This window comes from Lasiosphaeria miniovina (assembly GCF_030549165.1).
Source record: "Lasiosphaeria miniovina strain SMH2392-1A chromosome Unknown B0T26scaffold_1, whole genome shotgun sequence".
NCBI lineage: Eukaryota > Fungi > Ascomycota > Sordariomycetes > Sordariales > Lasiosphaeriaceae > Lasiosphaeria > Lasiosphaeria miniovina.
In genome coordinates this window covers 6,910,445-6,926,339 of record NW_026848220.1, presented here as the reverse complement: position 1 = coordinate 6,926,339, position 15,895 = coordinate 6,910,445, and the positions used below count along the sequence as shown (strand labels likewise).

Here is a 15,895-nt window from a genome sequence, read left to right as displayed (position 1 = left end):
GATTTCCCTCCCCATTCGGGTGTTGCCTTGTTCCCGCTCATCAGGTAGGTGGATTTTCATCAAAAATTGTCGCCAGCCTTCGGATTTTGCGTCGCTTTACATTGCCTTTCATCGTCCATCGCCATCCCATCTTTTCCCTCGTCGTTGTCGCCCTAATCGCCGTCGGTCATCAGTACCGGGTCTTGGCAGCAGGCCGCAACGAGAGAGGAGTCAAACACACATTCGTCCAAATACAGACAGACACAAACATGTTCTCCCGACGCTTTGAACCGCCGCAGAGCCAGAGCAAGAGCTTCTCCAAAAGCCAGAAGCTGGGAAGGTCCAGCTCGTCTTTTAGCAAGGAGGCGGGTGTGTCTAAGCGGCGCCATGAATCCCGTCGCCGCCCTAGCACGGCGACCAATGCAGCCGCCGCGCTCGATCCACAAGCAGAGTGAGCCATATCCTAGCCTGTTGTCGACTTGTAGTGTTTTGTCAGTGTTGGCGGCCCCGTGCTGATGCAGCTTCTGCTCTTAGGATATCGGCCATCGTGACTCTAGTCGTCGGCCAGGAGCAGAGGATCTTTGCAGCCCACGAGAATGTGCTGTGCATGTCGCCCTTCTTTCAGAGCGTGCTCCACAACCAGATGCTCGACTCCCAATCCAAGAAGATTTCGCTGCCAGACGAGGAGCCCGAGATCTTCTCGTCCATTCTCGAGTACCTCTACAAGGGCGACTACTATCCACGCCTCCTCCACAACAAGAAGCGTAACTCGTGGGAGATTGAGCAGCCCTCGGACGACGGTCGCGCCGAGACTACCATCTACCATCACGGTATCGACGGTGACTTGCTCAAGGACACTGTCATCTACTGTGCCGCCGAGAAGTACGGACTAGAGGAGCTGAAGCGTGTCGCTCTGCGCAAGCAAGGTCTCCGTGAGTCATTCCCCGGAGACTATCGTCATTGGTTTTGGTCATTGCTGACGATCACTCTCCAGAGTCCGGGATCCAGGCCAGCACTATCTTGGCGTCTGCCAGATACGCATATGCCAATACCCCCGACACGGACTCTAAGCTGCGTGCTCACTACCTTGCCCTCATCATTCGCAGCCGCAGTACGTTCAAGAGAAGCGGTACTATGCAACTGGAAATGTTCAACGGCGGTACACAACTCTTCTTTGATCTGTTTGTGGCTCTGTCCAACCACGTCGACGACATCTCGAGTGCTGCGTATGTCACTTGCCCCCCTGACTCACTCTAGTTTGGTGTATATCTAACCTATGCGACAGCAGTACACCGCGCACTCCTCGCAGCGGGCGCCCCTTCTAGCTGCCTTTGGTGCTTTACCTGCTTGTTTCGACGCTTTGTGGTCAACAACCACTCCAAAAAATACAACATCCCCTTCTCAGCACAACTTCATTTCCACTCTAATGACTTACGCTGCTTTCTTCTTTTCTTACATCTCACTAATAGTATGGTTCTGGTGGGTCATAGACATTTGTTATTTTTATCAAGGACTTGGCGTATCGATGAGGAATTCCCCGGGTCTCTGAACTCCCACACGGAGTTGATGTCATTTGCTTCTCTTGTTCGTCCTTTCTTTTTTCTTTACCAAAGAAAACACCAAAACTTGTATAACATTTTCCATGTCATTACTACGACCGGGTTCTTTTTGAGGAATGTTATCTGGGTTTATTTTATGTTCATTTCCTCGAATTTTTATCTTCGAGACTGGTTCTATCTGGTTCTATTTTCATGGCGGGATGTCCGACTTTTCTGTCTCGCGACAGAGGCACACCGCCGTATTTTGCCCACCATGGCAGCTTTACACGGCCTGGTTTGTTGTGTTTTTTTTCGATCGCTGCTTTGGTATCAGCCTGCCTCCGAAAGATTGGTATTATTTACCCCTTTCAAGGGATGAGTGGGTGGAGAGTGCGGATGTCTGGTACAGAGATGCTTTGACGAGAAAAGAGGGGGAGAGCAAACGGAGTGTATCATTATATTTCTTGACTCTCGTTCAAAAACCATCATTGGAGGCTCAAGAGAGAGCAGAACTCCTGTCGGCCTCCTAGTAGGTTCAGAGCAGGAGGGGAGATGGTTTGCCGAAGCAGCGACTAGAGAGATCTATGGCCTTCCTCTACGGTGATCAATACAGAATCTCGTTCTCTTCATACATGATTTTGACATGATATCCTTGTGTTTCCGTTACAATTTGAGATGTTCGGGCTGTCTTTGGGTTTGCCCACACGACTTCCCGATGCAATGACTTTGGCCAGCTTTGGTGCGGATGCTTCGTCTAGATGGGGGAATGCGGTGTCGGGCTAGGCTGGGTCGCGTTTGTCTGATTACTACGAATAAGAAGACGTGACCATACACCCATTTCTGTTTCTGTTTCTTACTAATGGAATTGCAAGTGCACTTGCCATATGCATGTCCTGGACTCATGTCTAGGATGTACGGACGTGGTGGTCGTGGTGGTCGTGGTGGCCGTTGGATCTGTCTGCGAACCACGATTATGGGGATTCGAGTCGGCAACGGACTACGGTATGTGGACTGGGTGGTTTGTCTGATATCACCTTGCCTTACTGTTCTTGGTCCGTAGTCTGATACATCCTGTGCCATATTTGGTGTACCACGGTAGCGGTCACCCACCCTTCTTTCCGCGAGGCTGTCTATTCACGCCCACATTTGTGTGCAAACGTGCGGAATAACTTAGTAGACACATGCAGCATCTATTTATCTGTCTCCTGAGACAAAGAATGCAACGGTAAAAAAAAGGACAAGTCCATTATTATCGAAAGACACACAGACGACACAAATGGACTCCCCACCTGACGCCCGGTTTCTGATTGTCCCGGGTTTTGTCTGAAAAATAATGACTAGTCAGATTCTTATCCTTCACACCACTAGACTTGGCAATTCGAGACAAAAAAAGGGATGTCACGAATTGATACCTACTCGGTAGTCAAGAACTCGACGTGCAAAACTACTTGAGGGTACATGGCTGTATGGGTCCCCGAATGACAAGGCAGAGAGACAAGGCAGACATCATTGCGTGGCGGGAGGGTGTGTGTGTGTGCGTGCAAGCTTGCCGCGGAAAGGGAGAGATAAAGTGGTTGCATAGAGTCGAATCGCAGGCCGCCCTCCCCGCACAAACGGCAGCGGTAGAGGCAGTGGCGGAGCACGCGCGGGGGTTGGTTGCACTGTCTGCCCGTTCTGGAGGTTTAGATTTCACTCAAACAGCTTCACGAAGGGGGTGTAGAGTCAGATATGTTTAGCTGCAGGCCGCCCAAACGGGCCGTTTCCCAAGCAACTACCGAACACGAATAAATGCATGGTCTGAAAACGACGAGGAACAATAGAGATAGAAAGGAGATCAAAGCTATAGCGAAGACCAGTATTTTTTGAGGGCACTGGTTTGCCGAAAACACATCGACCCGATCGTTTATCTATGCAGAGTGAAGTATCCGCGCTTACCTTCGATGTTTGGCCTCGGAGGAGAGAGACCACCACATCCCCTGATAAGGGGTTGGTCCGTCGGTCAGATGCGTGGTGGATGGATGCAGGTAGTGATACACTAATACCCGACGTCCTATCACGAAATTTTTGGGCGACAATTATTGGCATGGCATTGTATGCTCTACCGTGTCGCCAGTAGTCCTCCACAATCGCGCCATGTGCGGCACGGTTTGATACAACCACAAGACCCTGCTGAATCTTGCGGTAACACATCACAAATATATATCTCCTCTATCGTGGCTGTTCTAGCTCGCGCACCATCAAGCCACAATGAAGGCCAACGTTCAAAAAACGGCAGAGTGACGGATATCGAATTACCAACACTTCAAAGGCCTGTTCCGGGAAAGGCTCCAGTCTTGCTGAGGACCACTATGCCTCTGTCGCGTGCGATGTAGCCTTTCATGAGACCCTGTGTTTGGTCGGTCAGCATAATGAGTCATTGCGAGCCATTTTAGAGGGGGCGGGATAGTCGCAGGTTCTTTTCCGCCAATTAAAGAACTGGCCCGAAGCTCAGGATGATGCCTCGACACCCCAGGCAGCGAGGGGGCATCTCAACTTCGAGCTGGCCAACCCTTCAAAGTTTTTCCATGGCGAAATTCGCAACCATTGAGATGATTTGTCAAGACACAACTGGTGAACTCCGCGGCGGACCTCGCTCATACTTTGGATGACAATAGACCCGCTGCTCTGACCTGGGCGGCAGGAGAGGCAGCATTTGCCTTCTGCGTCCTTTTGTCTGGGTGGGGAATACGAAACAAAGATAGGAGATTATGTGTTGACTCACTTTGTAAATCATGTTGGCTAGGAGACACTCGACTTCGTCATCGTCAAGGGTCTCCTGGCTGCCGAGGCTGATTGCGGCGGTAAATTCGGCAATAGGTATTCGGGTGCGCCGAACCGGCTTTCCGCCGTCGCCTTCCTTTGACTCCTCGAAACCGCCTGCGATAAAGACCTTGCGGAGCAGGTTGCGCAGCGCAATATCGCGTCCCCGCTCTAGGGTCAAGTAAATGCGGCGCTTGACAAATTCGTCCTCGCTGTCCCGGAGAGCGAGGTCAAAGGCATGGAGCTTGCCTTGCTTGATGGACTGTGCGAGCGGTCCGAAGAGTTTCTGCAATCCGGGATAGGGCTCCAAAAGTTTCTGGCTGGGCAGAGTGTGTGTGGTAAGGAGATGGCAGGGGATGAGGTAAGTCAGAATCAATCTTGGCTCGTCGGTCAGCAATCGGCGCAAGAGCGCAAGACAAGCACAATACTCACTCCTTGTTCCTCATGTGGTCCTTGTAGCAATTGTTCCATGCCTCGGTCAAGTGCTTCTCAGCCTATTATCTCGTTAGCATAATTACTGACCGTGCCTAGAAGTGGTGCCATACTTCGACATAATTCTCCTCCAAAAAGCACAGGACTCCCTCGTAGTACTTGAAGGTAACTTGCTGCGATTTTGGATAGGCCGCAAGGTTGGGCATATCGCCTCTTCCGACAGACAGTGCCTTCAGGACGTTCTTGGACAGGCTTGCCGAGTTGAACTTGAAGTATGTCTTGAAAAGCAGGTTGGTCACGTAGTAGATGCCCCATTTTCGCGAAAGATCCAGCGGTGCCCTATAATCAGTTAGTTAGGTCTCGTCATGTGTAGGATTGGGCGGATTCGCACCTATCATTCAGACAGATGTTGAAGATCTTGTTGAGTTGCCGTGCACAGTCTTCCAGGGTCGCGTTCTGCTCTGACTCGGGATTGAAGTCATCTTGGAAGTTGGCGGCGGCCTTATTGTCTGTCAAGCTGCCGCTGTTGCGCTCGTCATCGGCTTTGATGGCGAATGTGCGCAGATACTTGCCTGTCACATAAAGACACGGGATCGTCCATGCCTCAAACCCATGTGCGTTGTAACCCCGCAACAGGGCAGTCAGCAACTCCGTCCAGGCGCTAAACACCTTGGCCCATGACGACTGTGACGACTGCAAGATCGATAGTCAGATCAATAACAACCGCTTACGGGAAAGGGGACACCAACTTGAACGGCAAGAAGCTCACCGACAGCCTTCCAGTATGCGTGGTACACCTCAACCCAGCCGGCCAGCTCTTGATGGGAAAGCCGCTGCATCCCCGTCACGTTCTTGGAAAGGTCCCGCTTCACGACGCTCTTGACATCGTGAGCGTTGCAACTCTGCCATATTGCGCGTAACGTATCGTTGGGGAAATCGGGTGAGAGAGTGCGAGCGAGATCATATCCGTTTTCATCGGCCCTCGCACCAGCGACTTTGGCGCAAAGAGTGTCCATATCCACAACAAATCGGTTGATAGCGGGTAAGTGGAGGTTGTTCTCCAGGCTGAGAGCGCCTAAGGTACCTGCCTGCTGCGTGGCCTACCAAGTTCTGAAGGCTTTCAGGTCGCGGGGATCTTCCAGGGCCTTGCCTTGGCACTTAAAGCAAGGTGAGATTATCGATCGAGGGGTTCTGATGAGCGTCGGTATAACCAGTTGGGTTTCGTATAAAATTCTGTACCGTGACGACAACACGTCTTTGTAAACGCCAATTTCAGAGAATGTGAGTTTACTCAAGAATGCGGAAAGACAAAGGTGAGAGTTGACCTCTCACGCCGATTGTTTTGATGTGATTGGTCCGTCAGCCCTCATTCACTTTCTGCAGGGAAGGAGCGCTGACGGTGGGGGAGGCAGTCCGTTGTGGAGACAGCCCCGCGAGCCAGTCAGCCACTTGTGGCGGCTGCCCCGCCCGCACCGCCACGTTTATTCTGGAAAGTGGCCCGAGCATTTCGAGCCCTAACCAAGCGCACCCGATTTTTTTTGTTCCCTCGCGATCGCTAATCCAAGACTCTCGACAGCTCACCGAACTCACTCGCGATCCATAGCGACAATCAATCACAGTAAGTCCCCCCGATGCACCCCTTGTTGCTCGTCATTCCCAAAGGCCTCCTCTGACTTTCTCCACAGATGGGTAAGCAATTCTTGAATTCAATCGTCCTGCTAGATGCATATCATATGTTGCTCGAGAACGCATCGACTATCGAACCGATACTCGACCCGGCTCGGCCAGAATTATGAAGCACACCCACTCAATCGGCGAGGGTTGATTCTACATTTCAGAACTTGAAACGAGTAGGCTGTTAGAATAAATTTGGTCAACAGGAAATGATGGGCTATGATGTGGGCGTTGGAAAGTTCTGCAGCCGAGTCTCCCCAAACGCTCGGGTCCAAACGACTCGATAGCTACCGACGGCCGATATCTGGGAATGTCTTGAGCCCAGAAATGATGTGCTCTTGCACCGGCCGCACCGTCAGTTTCTAGCAGTAGCGAGACGTGCTGACATTTATTCAGGTCGTCTTCAGGAATTCCAGGTCATTGGGCGCCATCTGCCCACGGAGGCCAACGCGACTCCGGCCCTCTACCGCATGCGCATCTTTGCGCCTAACCAGGTAGTGGCCAAGTCCCGTTTCTGGTACTTCCTCCGCGGTCTGCGGAAGGTCAAGAAGGCGACTGGCGAGATTGTCAGCGTCAATGTGGTATGTGGACTTGAGCCGGTTGATTTACGCTTAGGGACGGGCGCTTACCATTGTTTTCTTTCTAGATCTCCGAGAAGCACCCCCAGAAGGTCAAGAACTTCGGCGTCTGGATCCGTTATGATTCGCGCTCCGGCACCCACAACATGTACAAGGAGTACCGCGAGACTTCCAGGACGGCTGCGGTAGAGGCCCTCTACTCCGACATGGCCGCCCGCCACCGTGCTCGCTTCAGGTCGATCCACGTACGTTACAACGGCTTGTCGTTTCTCTTCGGCTGCAATACTAACGTGCGGATAGATTCTCCGCGTTGTCGAGATCGAGAAGAACGAGGAAGTCAAGCGCCCCTATATCAAGCAGCTCATCACCAAGAAGCTCAGCTTCCCCCTCCCCCACCGTGTTCCCAAGATCAGCACCAAGAAGATCTTCAGCGCCAAGCGCCCGTCCACTTTTGCTTAAGCTTTTATCGTTGCGGGTTGGGGTTGGAAGGTTCTCCAGGTGTTCATTTAAGGAAAATGGGATATCCTGCATTTGCTCTTAGATTGAGCAAGAAATGAATAAATGGTCAACCATGAGTTTTTACAGCGTGGGGTGAAGCCTGCTCGTGCTACTCTTGACGGCCAGGCATTCTTGGCAGGTAAAACATCCAGTCAGCGCCAAGAGTCAATTATCTGATGACTATTCCGTTGCGTGCTGGTAGATCATCGCCGCCGCTTGGAGACGAGCATTAATTGGGGGAGGTGTTTAAATATTGTTCCCCCAATCTCAGGGGATTACAAATATATGAGAGCGGTAAGCTCAACGTTGTGATTACCGTCTTGAAGTCTTGCTCCTGTCCGCCTCATCCTGCATATCGCCAGCCTGGAATGATTCAAGGGTTCTTTGTCATCATGAAGCCATGTTCATGTTTCTTGCTTTTGTTGATCACATATGCAGCTATGCGCCATTTAAAGGCAGTGTCCGAAGCAAGGCTACTAGTAGTGTACAGTCTACCAGTGTTTTTTGTTTTGAAGCACTAATATTTGCTATAAATCCGCAATGTGTAAACGCTCGCTCAGATACATGGCCATCCAATTCATCGTCCGAGCTCGAAGCTAAACGCGGGCTCGCAATGCCCGGCTTTTTGCTGTCTGTGTTGTGTTTATGGCCATCCATCACACGCCTGACCCCTGATAATGATATAAGGTCTCGGACCCATGATCGCCACCCGGCAACGCGGGCTTCCATCTTTCTGTCGTATTTTTTGCACGTCCTGCCGCGTGTCAATGTACACCAGTTCACATTTGTTTTGCTCCTACCTTCCGCGTGTTTTTCTTCGCTCAGCGCTCCCCCGCAAGCCGCCTGCTCTGCACTTCACCCAATGCCTTGGTGCCGCTGAGAACCGCCACCGCGCCAACGACAACAGCCGCCGGCAGTGTCTGGAAGAGGTTCCAGCTGGTGTAGTACATGAAAAAGACAAACTCCATGGCCACGATGGAGCCAAAGAATGAGGCATGCGACAGAGGCGCGGCGCCCAAGGCTTTGGTGAGGTGGTTGAGGTTTGCGCCGAGCAAAGCCCACTATTGCAGACGTTAGACATGCGCCATCACAACGCCAGAGGGAAACCAATCCCGTAGCCACACTACTCACGCCGATGAACAGAGCTGGCACTGTAGCGGCGACAGCCAGGGTAAAGAAGAGCGAGATGACCTTGGGCGGGCTGCGGGGATCGGAGCGGAAGATGTGGTGGATCTCGGGCCTCTTGCCGTAGCGCAGCGGCTTCTCGTAGTTCGGAAGCGGCGTGGCCGGGTCGAGGCGGATCTCGACCTCGAAGGCGGGCGTGTTGAGGCCCGTGGCGGAACCGAACGACGCGATCACCACCGACGCCTTGAGCGGCTTTCCGGCCAGGAGCAGCTGCGCGGGGAGGTCCTTCTGACTCTGTACCAAGGAAAAGAAAGCGCCCGCTCGTTAGTAACTGTAGTAAACTATGGGGCATCCACTTCTAGAGTAGCCAAGAGCCGGTCTCCGCCACCTAACTCGAGGGTAGGTTTGGTTTTTTTTTGTTTCCGCAAAGCAGGCTTCACTTCCACTCACAATCTGCACGACGGCCTTCCCGTTCTCTTTGACCGTCAGCGGGAACGGCGCCTCGAGGCCCGAGTCTTGGTCTCGCAACACGACGAACGCCTGGTGCGGGCGCTTGCCTTTGCCGTTGTCCTTTGCTGTGAGGGCGACCTTGAGGCTGTCGGCGCTGCCGAGAGCGACGGGCGTGGCTAGCGGTGTCTTTTGGTTCAGTCTGCAGTTGCGCACAACAGCACACGGTCAGCAATCCGATTTCCAATGCAAGACAATCTAATTCAGGGAGAGACAGAGAGAGGGGCAGAATTACTTCTCCTTGATGCCCTCGGACCCCTTGCGCGCAGCAATCGACAGGCTGGCGTCGTCGAAGCCCCACGACGAAGCAGCAGCAGAGGCAAGCCCGCTCGCCGTGGCGAGCGCCAGGAGCGCCGCCGAGGCGAAAGACTGCTGTTGGAACCGCATTGTCGGGAATTTTTCTCAATTCGCTGTAATGTTGATTAAGCCGGCGAAAGGATTCGGTGGGTATTTGTAAAAGAAAGGAAGGCAGACAAAATATTAAAAAAGGGCTGATACCTTCACCCGTCTGGCTAGCGATTTTGATGCCGAAACCCCCAATGAACACTTGTCCAGCTCCAGAGCTCATGCACGGACGGACGGGGCGGGCGGTTGCCAAGACCGCGTAGGTGCCCGCGCCCACCAGGGTTGGTTGGGGGAACACCCCGGGAATGCGCCCATCACATTGTCCCCTACTGTCCCATCCGTCAGACTCCCACATTCATTGAATACAGTCTATGAAGTAAGTCGCTGTTAAAGGCGGTAAGGCATTAATTGGTCTAATAGTTGAAACTTATAGAGTAATCCATTGTAGGGACATGTTTTAGTGACATGGTAGATTTATACAGAGCCGCTATGTACCAGCCGCTCGCCATACCCAAGAGTCTAGTTTGGGCAAGTATATATACAGTTTATGTCACCCACCTCCCGAGGCCCCTTATACTAGAGCTCTGACTTCTCGGTGTAAGTCTTTGCCCTCTTTTTCGTGTCCTCGGGCAGGGGCACCGGCGGGAGGAATCCGTCGAGCTCCATCCACTCGGCGACAAACGCCGTCATGATCGTCGCCCAGTCCCGCACTGTGGGCGGGTCGAGATGTGCGCCGTCGTCGTCGAGGGTGTGCCACACGTCCGGGAACGGCGTGGGGATGATGTGCAGCACGTCTACGCCACGCTCCATGAAGGGCACGTGGTCGTCCTGCACAAAGCCCCTAGTGAATTGCTCGGGGCGCTTGCGGGCCTCCGGCAGGAACGGGTGGTTGTTGCTGGCCTCCGTCTCGAGCGCGCCCAGCTTCCTTAGCCGCCCCTCGGCCGCCGCTAGGTGTTGGTACACCCAGTGCGTCTGGGCAAAGTATGACGGCACGCGTGGGCCCGGCGCCCCGAGCAGGTCCAGCAGCACAAACATGCTGATGGCCTGCAGCGGCGTCGAGAAAATGCCCTCGTGCTCTGTGGTCTCCCATGTCTGGGCCAGCGCACTTTCCAAGAGTCAAAAGATAAGGTTAGCGACAGGGAAAATGGCAGGAAAGTTAGAGCAAGGGGGATGGGAAGGGGCAAAAAGAGAAGAAGAGAAAAGGGGCAAGAACTGAACCCATATCTTACCGTGATCCATAAAGTGAATCCGAGTCGGTCCACGACACCCACGCCTCCTCGCCGTCCAGGAAGAGGATCTGGACGCCCTTTTCCTCCTCGAGGCCGTCGGGCGCGTGGCCGGCAGCGCGCATGGCGTCCCACTTGCTCGTCAGCGCGGCGTCGATGCTGCGCGCGACGTGGAGCAGCATAGCGCAGGGGGCGGCGCTGTCGACGGCGCCGACGAAGCCCTCGGGGCGGTACAGGCTGTCGTAGTGGGCGGCGAGCGTCAGGCGGGCGACATCTCCCGGGGCGGCCGTCGCTGCCCCTGCCCCTGCCCCTGCCTCCGCCTCTGCTACCACCCACGGCGGGTCGCGGCGGAAGACGAGGTTGGCAAAGGGCACCAGCATGTCGCCCGTGGCGGGCGTCGTCGCCGTCGAGTTGTGCCACTCGAGCGTCCACAGCGGGAGGTGGCGGGCGAAGAAGTCGGCAAAGTGGCGCTGGGCCTTCTCGGACCCGGCCGTGCCCGGCACACGCGGGATCAGGATGGGCGCCAGTAGCGCACCCGTGTTGGCGTCGAGGTCGGCGACGCCCGACAGGATGCGCGCGAGGCTGACGTCAGACAGCGGCGCGTAGGCCCGCGCCGTCGTTGCGGCTAGCAAGTGGTAGACGAGTAACGCCAGCAGCAGCAGGTGGTGGCGGCGATGCTTCGTCGGCCTGGTGATGCCGGCCGTCATGCTGCTGCTGCTGCTGCCACCACCGGTAGCGGCAACGAAAGGGGTTCGTCTTGTTCTACAGTGCGCCATGGTTCACGGCATGTCTGTGGCCGGCCACGCTGTTCCGTTCCTGCCGTCGTCGTTTCCCTGTGTGTGCCGCGGTCGTCCTTCCAGCATGAAGGTACCCGTCCGTCTCATGTCACGCACGGCATGAGGATCCTACAAAAAGTCGAGGCACAGCCAGAAACAACAATCTAACGGTAAAAAAGCGGCAACGTATTCCGTTTACACCTCATCCATTGCTTGGGTATTTTATCGATGCTCCCCCCTCAAGTTTTTTTTGGGAACGCACGACAATCGGTCCGCTACCACTCATACCAGCTGCCAGTCAGGCGGTGATGCCAGGTAAGCGACACCGTCTGTCTGTCACACCTGAATACAGAGGTATCCCAGGCGACTCCACATGCGCCCCACTCAGAAATTTGCAGTCGTGCATGAACCAACTACATTCTTTATAAAATAGCCCGCCACCACCAGGCTCTTTCGACCTTTCCTCTTTTTTTCCCCGCCTTCGGGCAACAGAAGGGCCTTCGGGCAACAAACTAGCATGACTTCTGCACTAAGGGTGACAAACTACACTGGGATTTTTTTTTTTTTTAAAAAAAATTCACTTTGATCGCAGCCTATGGGTTGCGACATTGAGAAGAGAGACAGACTGGTTGGAGAGCATCAAATTAGTGGGCTGTACCTCGCCGCCCGCCCTCTTCCCCCGCCAATTCAGGGTTCTGCCCGCCAATGGATGCAAGGGACCGTGTGCCCTGAGCTGCGGGGAAGCTGCAGGGACCACGGCGGGGGGTTTCCAGGTACCTTCGCAAACATTCCTCTTCACATTTGGACGAGCAAGTCTCCAAAGGGACTACGATCAACATCCCGAGACGTGCAACGCATTTAGGTATGAACCTCTATATGTCATGTAATTATCTGTAGCGTCAAAGACACTGGCTTTGGCACACAGGGACGTGTCGTAAAATTCTGAGCGCAGCACATTTCCTTGTCTCTCAAAATCACATCCGGACATCCACGGCCAACAAGCAAGTCAAACCCCGGTACCTTGATTCCTGTCAGATACAAACAAACTCACGATTCATGTCCAAGATCATCTTCTTACGTTTTTTCCTTTTTTTCTAAACCGCGCTGCTCTAAAAGCCCGAACGTCCGCAGCAGGAACAAACGAACAGAACAAAACAACATAATCTTTGTATCAAAAAAGAAAGAAAAATAGGAAACGAAAAAAAAAGCTACCGCCGCCATGAGCAAGGGGCTTGAAATGCCAAAGCTGACACCCGGAACGCCATGCTACTATGCTGCCAATGCTTCCCTCCTTTTTATTTCCCCCTCTCTAGTTTGGCCCTTTCTTTCGGCTGAGCCACGTCCAAGAAAGAAAGTCGTGAAAATCATCACTCGCCGTCTACCAGCAGAAAAGAAGCATGGGACGAAAACAAAAGTACCCCCAATCCGCCATCGCTCCCCAATAAATGCTTCGTGAATTATAGACCTCTGGAAACAAATGTAGGTCCCATCACCCCCTGTCTTGTGTGAGTTAGATCTAGTCCATCCAGCTCAACCTCTTTTTCTAAAGCCAGAGAAGGATGAAATGACACAAATCAGTGAGCCAGTCAGCTCAGCACTGCTTCAGGCTATCTGTTTTCTGGATACAGCACAATGCCGCTGGCACCATGTGCTGCCTCTCTTTATTTTGAAAGGAAAGCACGCGCCACCATATTACTGCGTCTTTCTCCCATTGGCGACCCCGTTCGCCGCCAGCTCGGCCGCCTTCTTATTCGCAGCTAGCTTCTCGGCGGGGATGGTCAGGCAGTTGATGCCGAGGAAGTTGCAGATGCTCGACGTGACCACGTAGGCCCAGCGGAAGTAGGCGACGGTGGCAAACGCGAGGTAGGCCCACAGGTAGGTGTGCTCGACCTCTGCCGAGACGGCCGGGAAGCCGAGGCGCGGCAGGTTGCCGAGCACGGCGCCGCCGACCAGCGGCCACAGCATGACGGTCCAGTAGGGGAACGGCTGGCGCGTGAGGTGGGCTAGGATGATCTTGGTCGTCATGCGGCCAAATACGAAACTCATGATGATGCAGAACAGCATGAGGTGGTTCTCGGCGCGCAGCGTCGAGTGCGGGCTGTACAGCCACGCGCCAATGCTGCCCGAGAAGACCACCATGGGAGTCCACTCGAGGAAGACGGGCGCCACCGCCTGGTTGCGCGCCCGCCGCGCCCGCACCACGTGGTAGATGCAGAACGGAACGTGCGTGAACAGGAGCGACGACACGAGGAGCACGATCCAGATGTCGCGCACCGAGAGGTCACCTAGCTGATTCGCCGTCAGGCCCAGCCCACTGAGAGTGTTCACGCGGTCGCCCAAATGATTCGCCAGAGGCTCTGTCCAGACGCCTGGACCGTAATACCCCGAGATGGCCATCATGGCGCAGGCGATAAGAAGGCCCTCTGTCGGTCCGTTGATCACGCCGAGGTAGAGTGTGTGCGTGTGGTACGTCTCCCAGGTGGAGAAGAACATGGGCAGGCAGGGGACGAGCGCCGTGAAGACACCCGACTTCGAATTGCCTAGGCCCATGGCCGCCGTCTCCAGCAAGCTGGCGAGTGTGCAGTTCAGGCTGTCGATGCCGTGGTCGAACAGCTCTCCCAGTCCGCTAGACGTGCCGGTCCGCCTCGCCTGCTTGCCGTCGATGTTGTCCATTGTCTGGTACATGAAGAGTCCCAAGGCGAAGCTAAAGTACAGCCACGAAGGCCCCTGGATGTAGCGACAGATCACAGCCATGTATTAGTGCTTGCTTTGACCTAGTCTACTGCAACCATTATCACAGAACGGATGGGACGAGACAGAGGGCTTACCGGTCCGATCAGGTCCGGCATGAAGATCGCTAGTAGGCCGACATTGGCGAGGATGCAGAAGAACCCCAAGAGGGTCACCATATTCGGCGCCAGCCATAGCGGCAGGAGTTCGACGACCGCATTCCACTATAATTCGCACGTCTCAGCTTCTCGTAATTTGCGGTGCTTCTTCGCGCCTACGGGCAGCAAGATGCAGCTGGAGCTAGGTAGGAGGAGAACTGGGGAAGGCGGGGCACAGAGTCGCGTACATATGGACGGAGGATATAGTGGGATACGGGCGACTTGTCGACAGCCGAGTACTGGTACGACTTCAAGTGAATGAGCGCGTCGTCCGAGATGCATTCGGCAATCGCGTGCTCTATTCGCTCACCGACGCCGCCGCCGCCGTTGTTAGCAGACCGCCCCTCTGTTTCTCTCTCTTGTCTGCTTCTGCAAAGCAGGTACTAGGGGGGTTTAAGGTGGGGGGTTTGGGGGTCTAGCGCACTGCTGTTGTTGGGAACACCCATTTTTGTTTCTGCCCACTTAGGGGAAGGGGGAGGAAACGACGCCGCCAAATAGGTAAATCTGCGGTTGCAGAGACTCTTCCCGCGGCGTTCGAAAGGGGGAGTCGGGGCGTATATAGTGGTGAGTGAGGTAGGAGGGGAGGAAAAGAGCTCGGTGGAATGAGGGAGCGGATGAGGCCTAACAAGACATCGTCGGAGCCGCTAGGCCAAGCCGTTTAGGATAAGGTAAGGTATACTAGGGCTTTTTTGTGGTGCCAGTCGAGAAAAAAAATTATGTTTGGGCGGTGTCGGCCTCTTCAGAGACTCGCACATTAAGTTCAATGGCAAGAGGGTAGGTGGCAGGTGAGTATTTAATTATTACTTGACCCCCCCTTATTGCCTGTCCTGTGGGTTCCCTTCCCACAATGTGGACGTTTGAGGACTGGACGGTGCAAGGCCAGCGATGCACTGCAGCAAGCTTGGGGCAGGCATCATCCCGCCAGTTGTTGAGTCGCTTGTCCCGCTTGACGCGAATCAGATCTGGGCCCCCCCAACAACCCAGCGGGTCGGCCTGCAGCAAGCTCCCAGACCCCGTTCCCGCCGCCGTGGCCACTTTCACGTGTCAAACGAGTGGCCAATGCCGATTGATTGTTTCCGTGTTGATCCTGACCTAACCATTGTTTAGGAGAACGGTCTCTGCCGGCAGACGAGGTCGACGGGACGAATAGGAAGACGGAAAATCAGTTTAAAGTCCGTCTTACATCTTGAATACGTTACGTACGTACCTAGGTACTTGGCGGTCGGGTAAGAATTGGAAAGATGTCAAAATAAGAAGCTTATTCTTGGAGCCAAGCGACGGGGAAATTAATTGGGTAGGTTTTCTACGTCTTGGATAGGGAAGTTCTCTGAATCGGAGACACAGCGTACAAAAACCAGGAAGTGGAGGTTGCGAAACGAAATAGCCAAAGCTGACGTAAAGGCATGAACAACTGAACGGGCCGCATCTCGGGACTTGAAACTTGGCCACCAAAATAGACAACCATGATCTAGCCCTGGTCCCACACCACCGCCTGTCGTATAACGTATTGTCTTGTGGGACTTTAGGTAG

At 54.1% G+C, this 15,895-nt stretch overlaps 7 protein-coding genes across 7 annotated transcripts; 3 read left to right on the top strand and 4 right to left on the bottom strand.

The window, feature by feature from the left end:
• Positions 1-145: 145 nt before the first annotated feature.
• Positions 146-1,479, top strand: B0T26DRAFT_89291 (uncharacterized protein). Its single transcript, XM_060448137.1, has 4 exons — positions 146-430; positions 514-911; positions 974-1,205; positions 1,268-1,479. The coding sequence occupies exons 1-4, from the start codon at positions 249-251 to the stop codon at positions 1,302-1,304; spliced, it is 849 nt and encodes a 282-aa protein (XP_060303843.1). The 5' UTR covers positions 146-248; the 3' UTR covers positions 1,305-1,479.
• On the top strand, positions 1,268-2,136 carry B0T26DRAFT_89360 (uncharacterized protein). Its single transcript, XM_060448138.1, has one exon. It carries the CDS (start codon positions 1,450-1,452, stop codon positions 1,894-1,896), a length of 447 nt encoding a protein of 148 aa, XP_060303842.1. The 5' UTR covers positions 1,268-1,449; the 3' UTR covers positions 1,897-2,136.
• A 1,732-nt stretch (positions 2,137-3,868) lies between these two features.
• On the bottom strand, positions 3,869-5,764 carry B0T26DRAFT_798668 (uncharacterized protein; the record flags this gene model as incomplete). The annotated part of the gene is made up of 5 exons (XM_060446953.1): positions 3,869-4,693; positions 4,749-4,810; positions 4,862-5,087; positions 5,140-5,441; positions 5,480-5,764. 5 exons carry the CDS (start codon positions 5,762-5,764, stop codon positions 4,114-4,116), a joined length of 1,455 nt encoding a protein of 484 aa, XP_060303841.1. The 3' UTR covers positions 3,869-4,113.
• Positions 5,765-6,045: 281 nt separating this feature from the next.
• B0T26DRAFT_746802 (ribosomal L18ae/LX protein domain-containing protein) lies at positions 6,046-7,459 on the top strand (the record flags this gene model as incomplete). Its single annotated transcript, XM_060444744.1, has 4 exons — positions 6,046-6,061; positions 6,819-7,003; positions 7,069-7,245; positions 7,301-7,459. The coding sequence occupies 4 exons, from the start codon at positions 6,046-6,048 to the stop codon at positions 7,457-7,459; spliced, it is 537 nt and encodes a 178-aa protein (XP_060303840.1).
• A 538-nt stretch (positions 7,460-7,997) lies between these two features.
• On the bottom strand, positions 7,998-9,703 carry B0T26DRAFT_690251 (Oligosaccharyltransferase subunit Ribophorin II-domain-containing protein). Its single transcript, XM_060441072.1, has 4 exons — positions 9,366-9,703; positions 9,074-9,272; positions 8,630-8,917; positions 7,998-8,559 (listed from the first exon to the last, which is right to left on the bottom strand). The coding sequence occupies exons 1-4, from the start codon at positions 9,515-9,517 to the stop codon at positions 8,320-8,322; spliced, it is 879 nt and encodes a 292-aa protein (XP_060303839.1). The 5' UTR covers positions 9,518-9,703; the 3' UTR covers positions 7,998-8,319.
• Positions 9,704-9,828: 125 nt separating this feature from the next.
• Positions 9,829-11,855, bottom strand: B0T26DRAFT_690249 (glutaminyl-peptide cyclotransferase). The gene is made up of 2 exons (XM_060441071.1): positions 10,705-11,855; positions 9,829-10,580 (listed from the first exon to the last, which is right to left on the bottom strand). The coding sequence occupies exons 1-2, from the start codon at positions 11,475-11,477 to the stop codon at positions 10,052-10,054; spliced, it is 1,302 nt and encodes a 433-aa protein (XP_060303838.1). The 5' UTR covers positions 11,478-11,855; the 3' UTR covers positions 9,829-10,051.
• Positions 11,856-13,169: 1,314 nt separating this feature from the next.
• Positions 13,170-14,811, bottom strand: B0T26DRAFT_737436 (CDP-alcohol phosphatidyltransferase-domain-containing protein; the record flags this gene model as incomplete). Its single annotated transcript, XM_060443447.1, has 4 exons — positions 13,170-14,204; positions 14,306-14,431; positions 14,554-14,663; positions 14,790-14,811. The coding sequence occupies 4 exons, from the start codon at positions 14,809-14,811 to the stop codon at positions 13,170-13,172; spliced, it is 1,293 nt and encodes a 430-aa protein (XP_060303837.1).
• Positions 14,812-15,895: the final 1,084 nt, after the last annotated feature.

Coding starts and splice junctions, on each gene's coding strand:
- B0T26DRAFT_89291 (XM_060448137.1), top strand. CDS start 249: ATGTTCTCCCGACGCTTTGAACCGCCGCAGAGCCAGAGCAAGAGCTTC. Junction 431..513: donor GCGCTCGATCCACAAGCAGA/GTGAGCCATATC, acceptor TTCTGCTCTTAG/GATATCGGCCATCGTGACTC. Junction 912..973: donor TCTGCGCAAGCAAGGTCTCC/GTGAGTCATTCC, acceptor ATCACTCTCCAG/AGTCCGGGATCCAGGCCAGC.
- B0T26DRAFT_89360 (XM_060448138.1), top strand. CDS start 1,450: ATGGTTCTGGTGGGTCATAGACATTTGTTATTTTTATCAAGGACTTGG.
- B0T26DRAFT_690251 (XM_060441072.1), bottom strand. CDS start 9,517: ATGCGGTTCCAACAGCAGTCTTTCGCCTCGGCGGCGCTCCTGGCGCTC. Junction 9,273..9,365: donor TCCGAGGGCATCAAGGAGAA/GTAATTCTGCCC, acceptor GCGCAACTGCAG/ACTGAACCAAAAGACACCGC. Junction 8,918..9,073: donor GGAAGGCCGTCGTGCAGATT/GTGAGTGGAAGT, acceptor TCCTTGGTACAG/AGTCAGAAGGACCTCCCCGC.
- B0T26DRAFT_690249 (XM_060441071.1), bottom strand. CDS start 11,477: ATGGCGCACTGTAGAACAAGACGAACCCCTTTCGTTGCCGCTACCGGT. Junction 10,581..10,704: donor GATTCACTTTATGGATCACG/GTAAGATATGGG, acceptor ACTCTTGGAAAG/TGCGCTGGCCCAGACATGGG.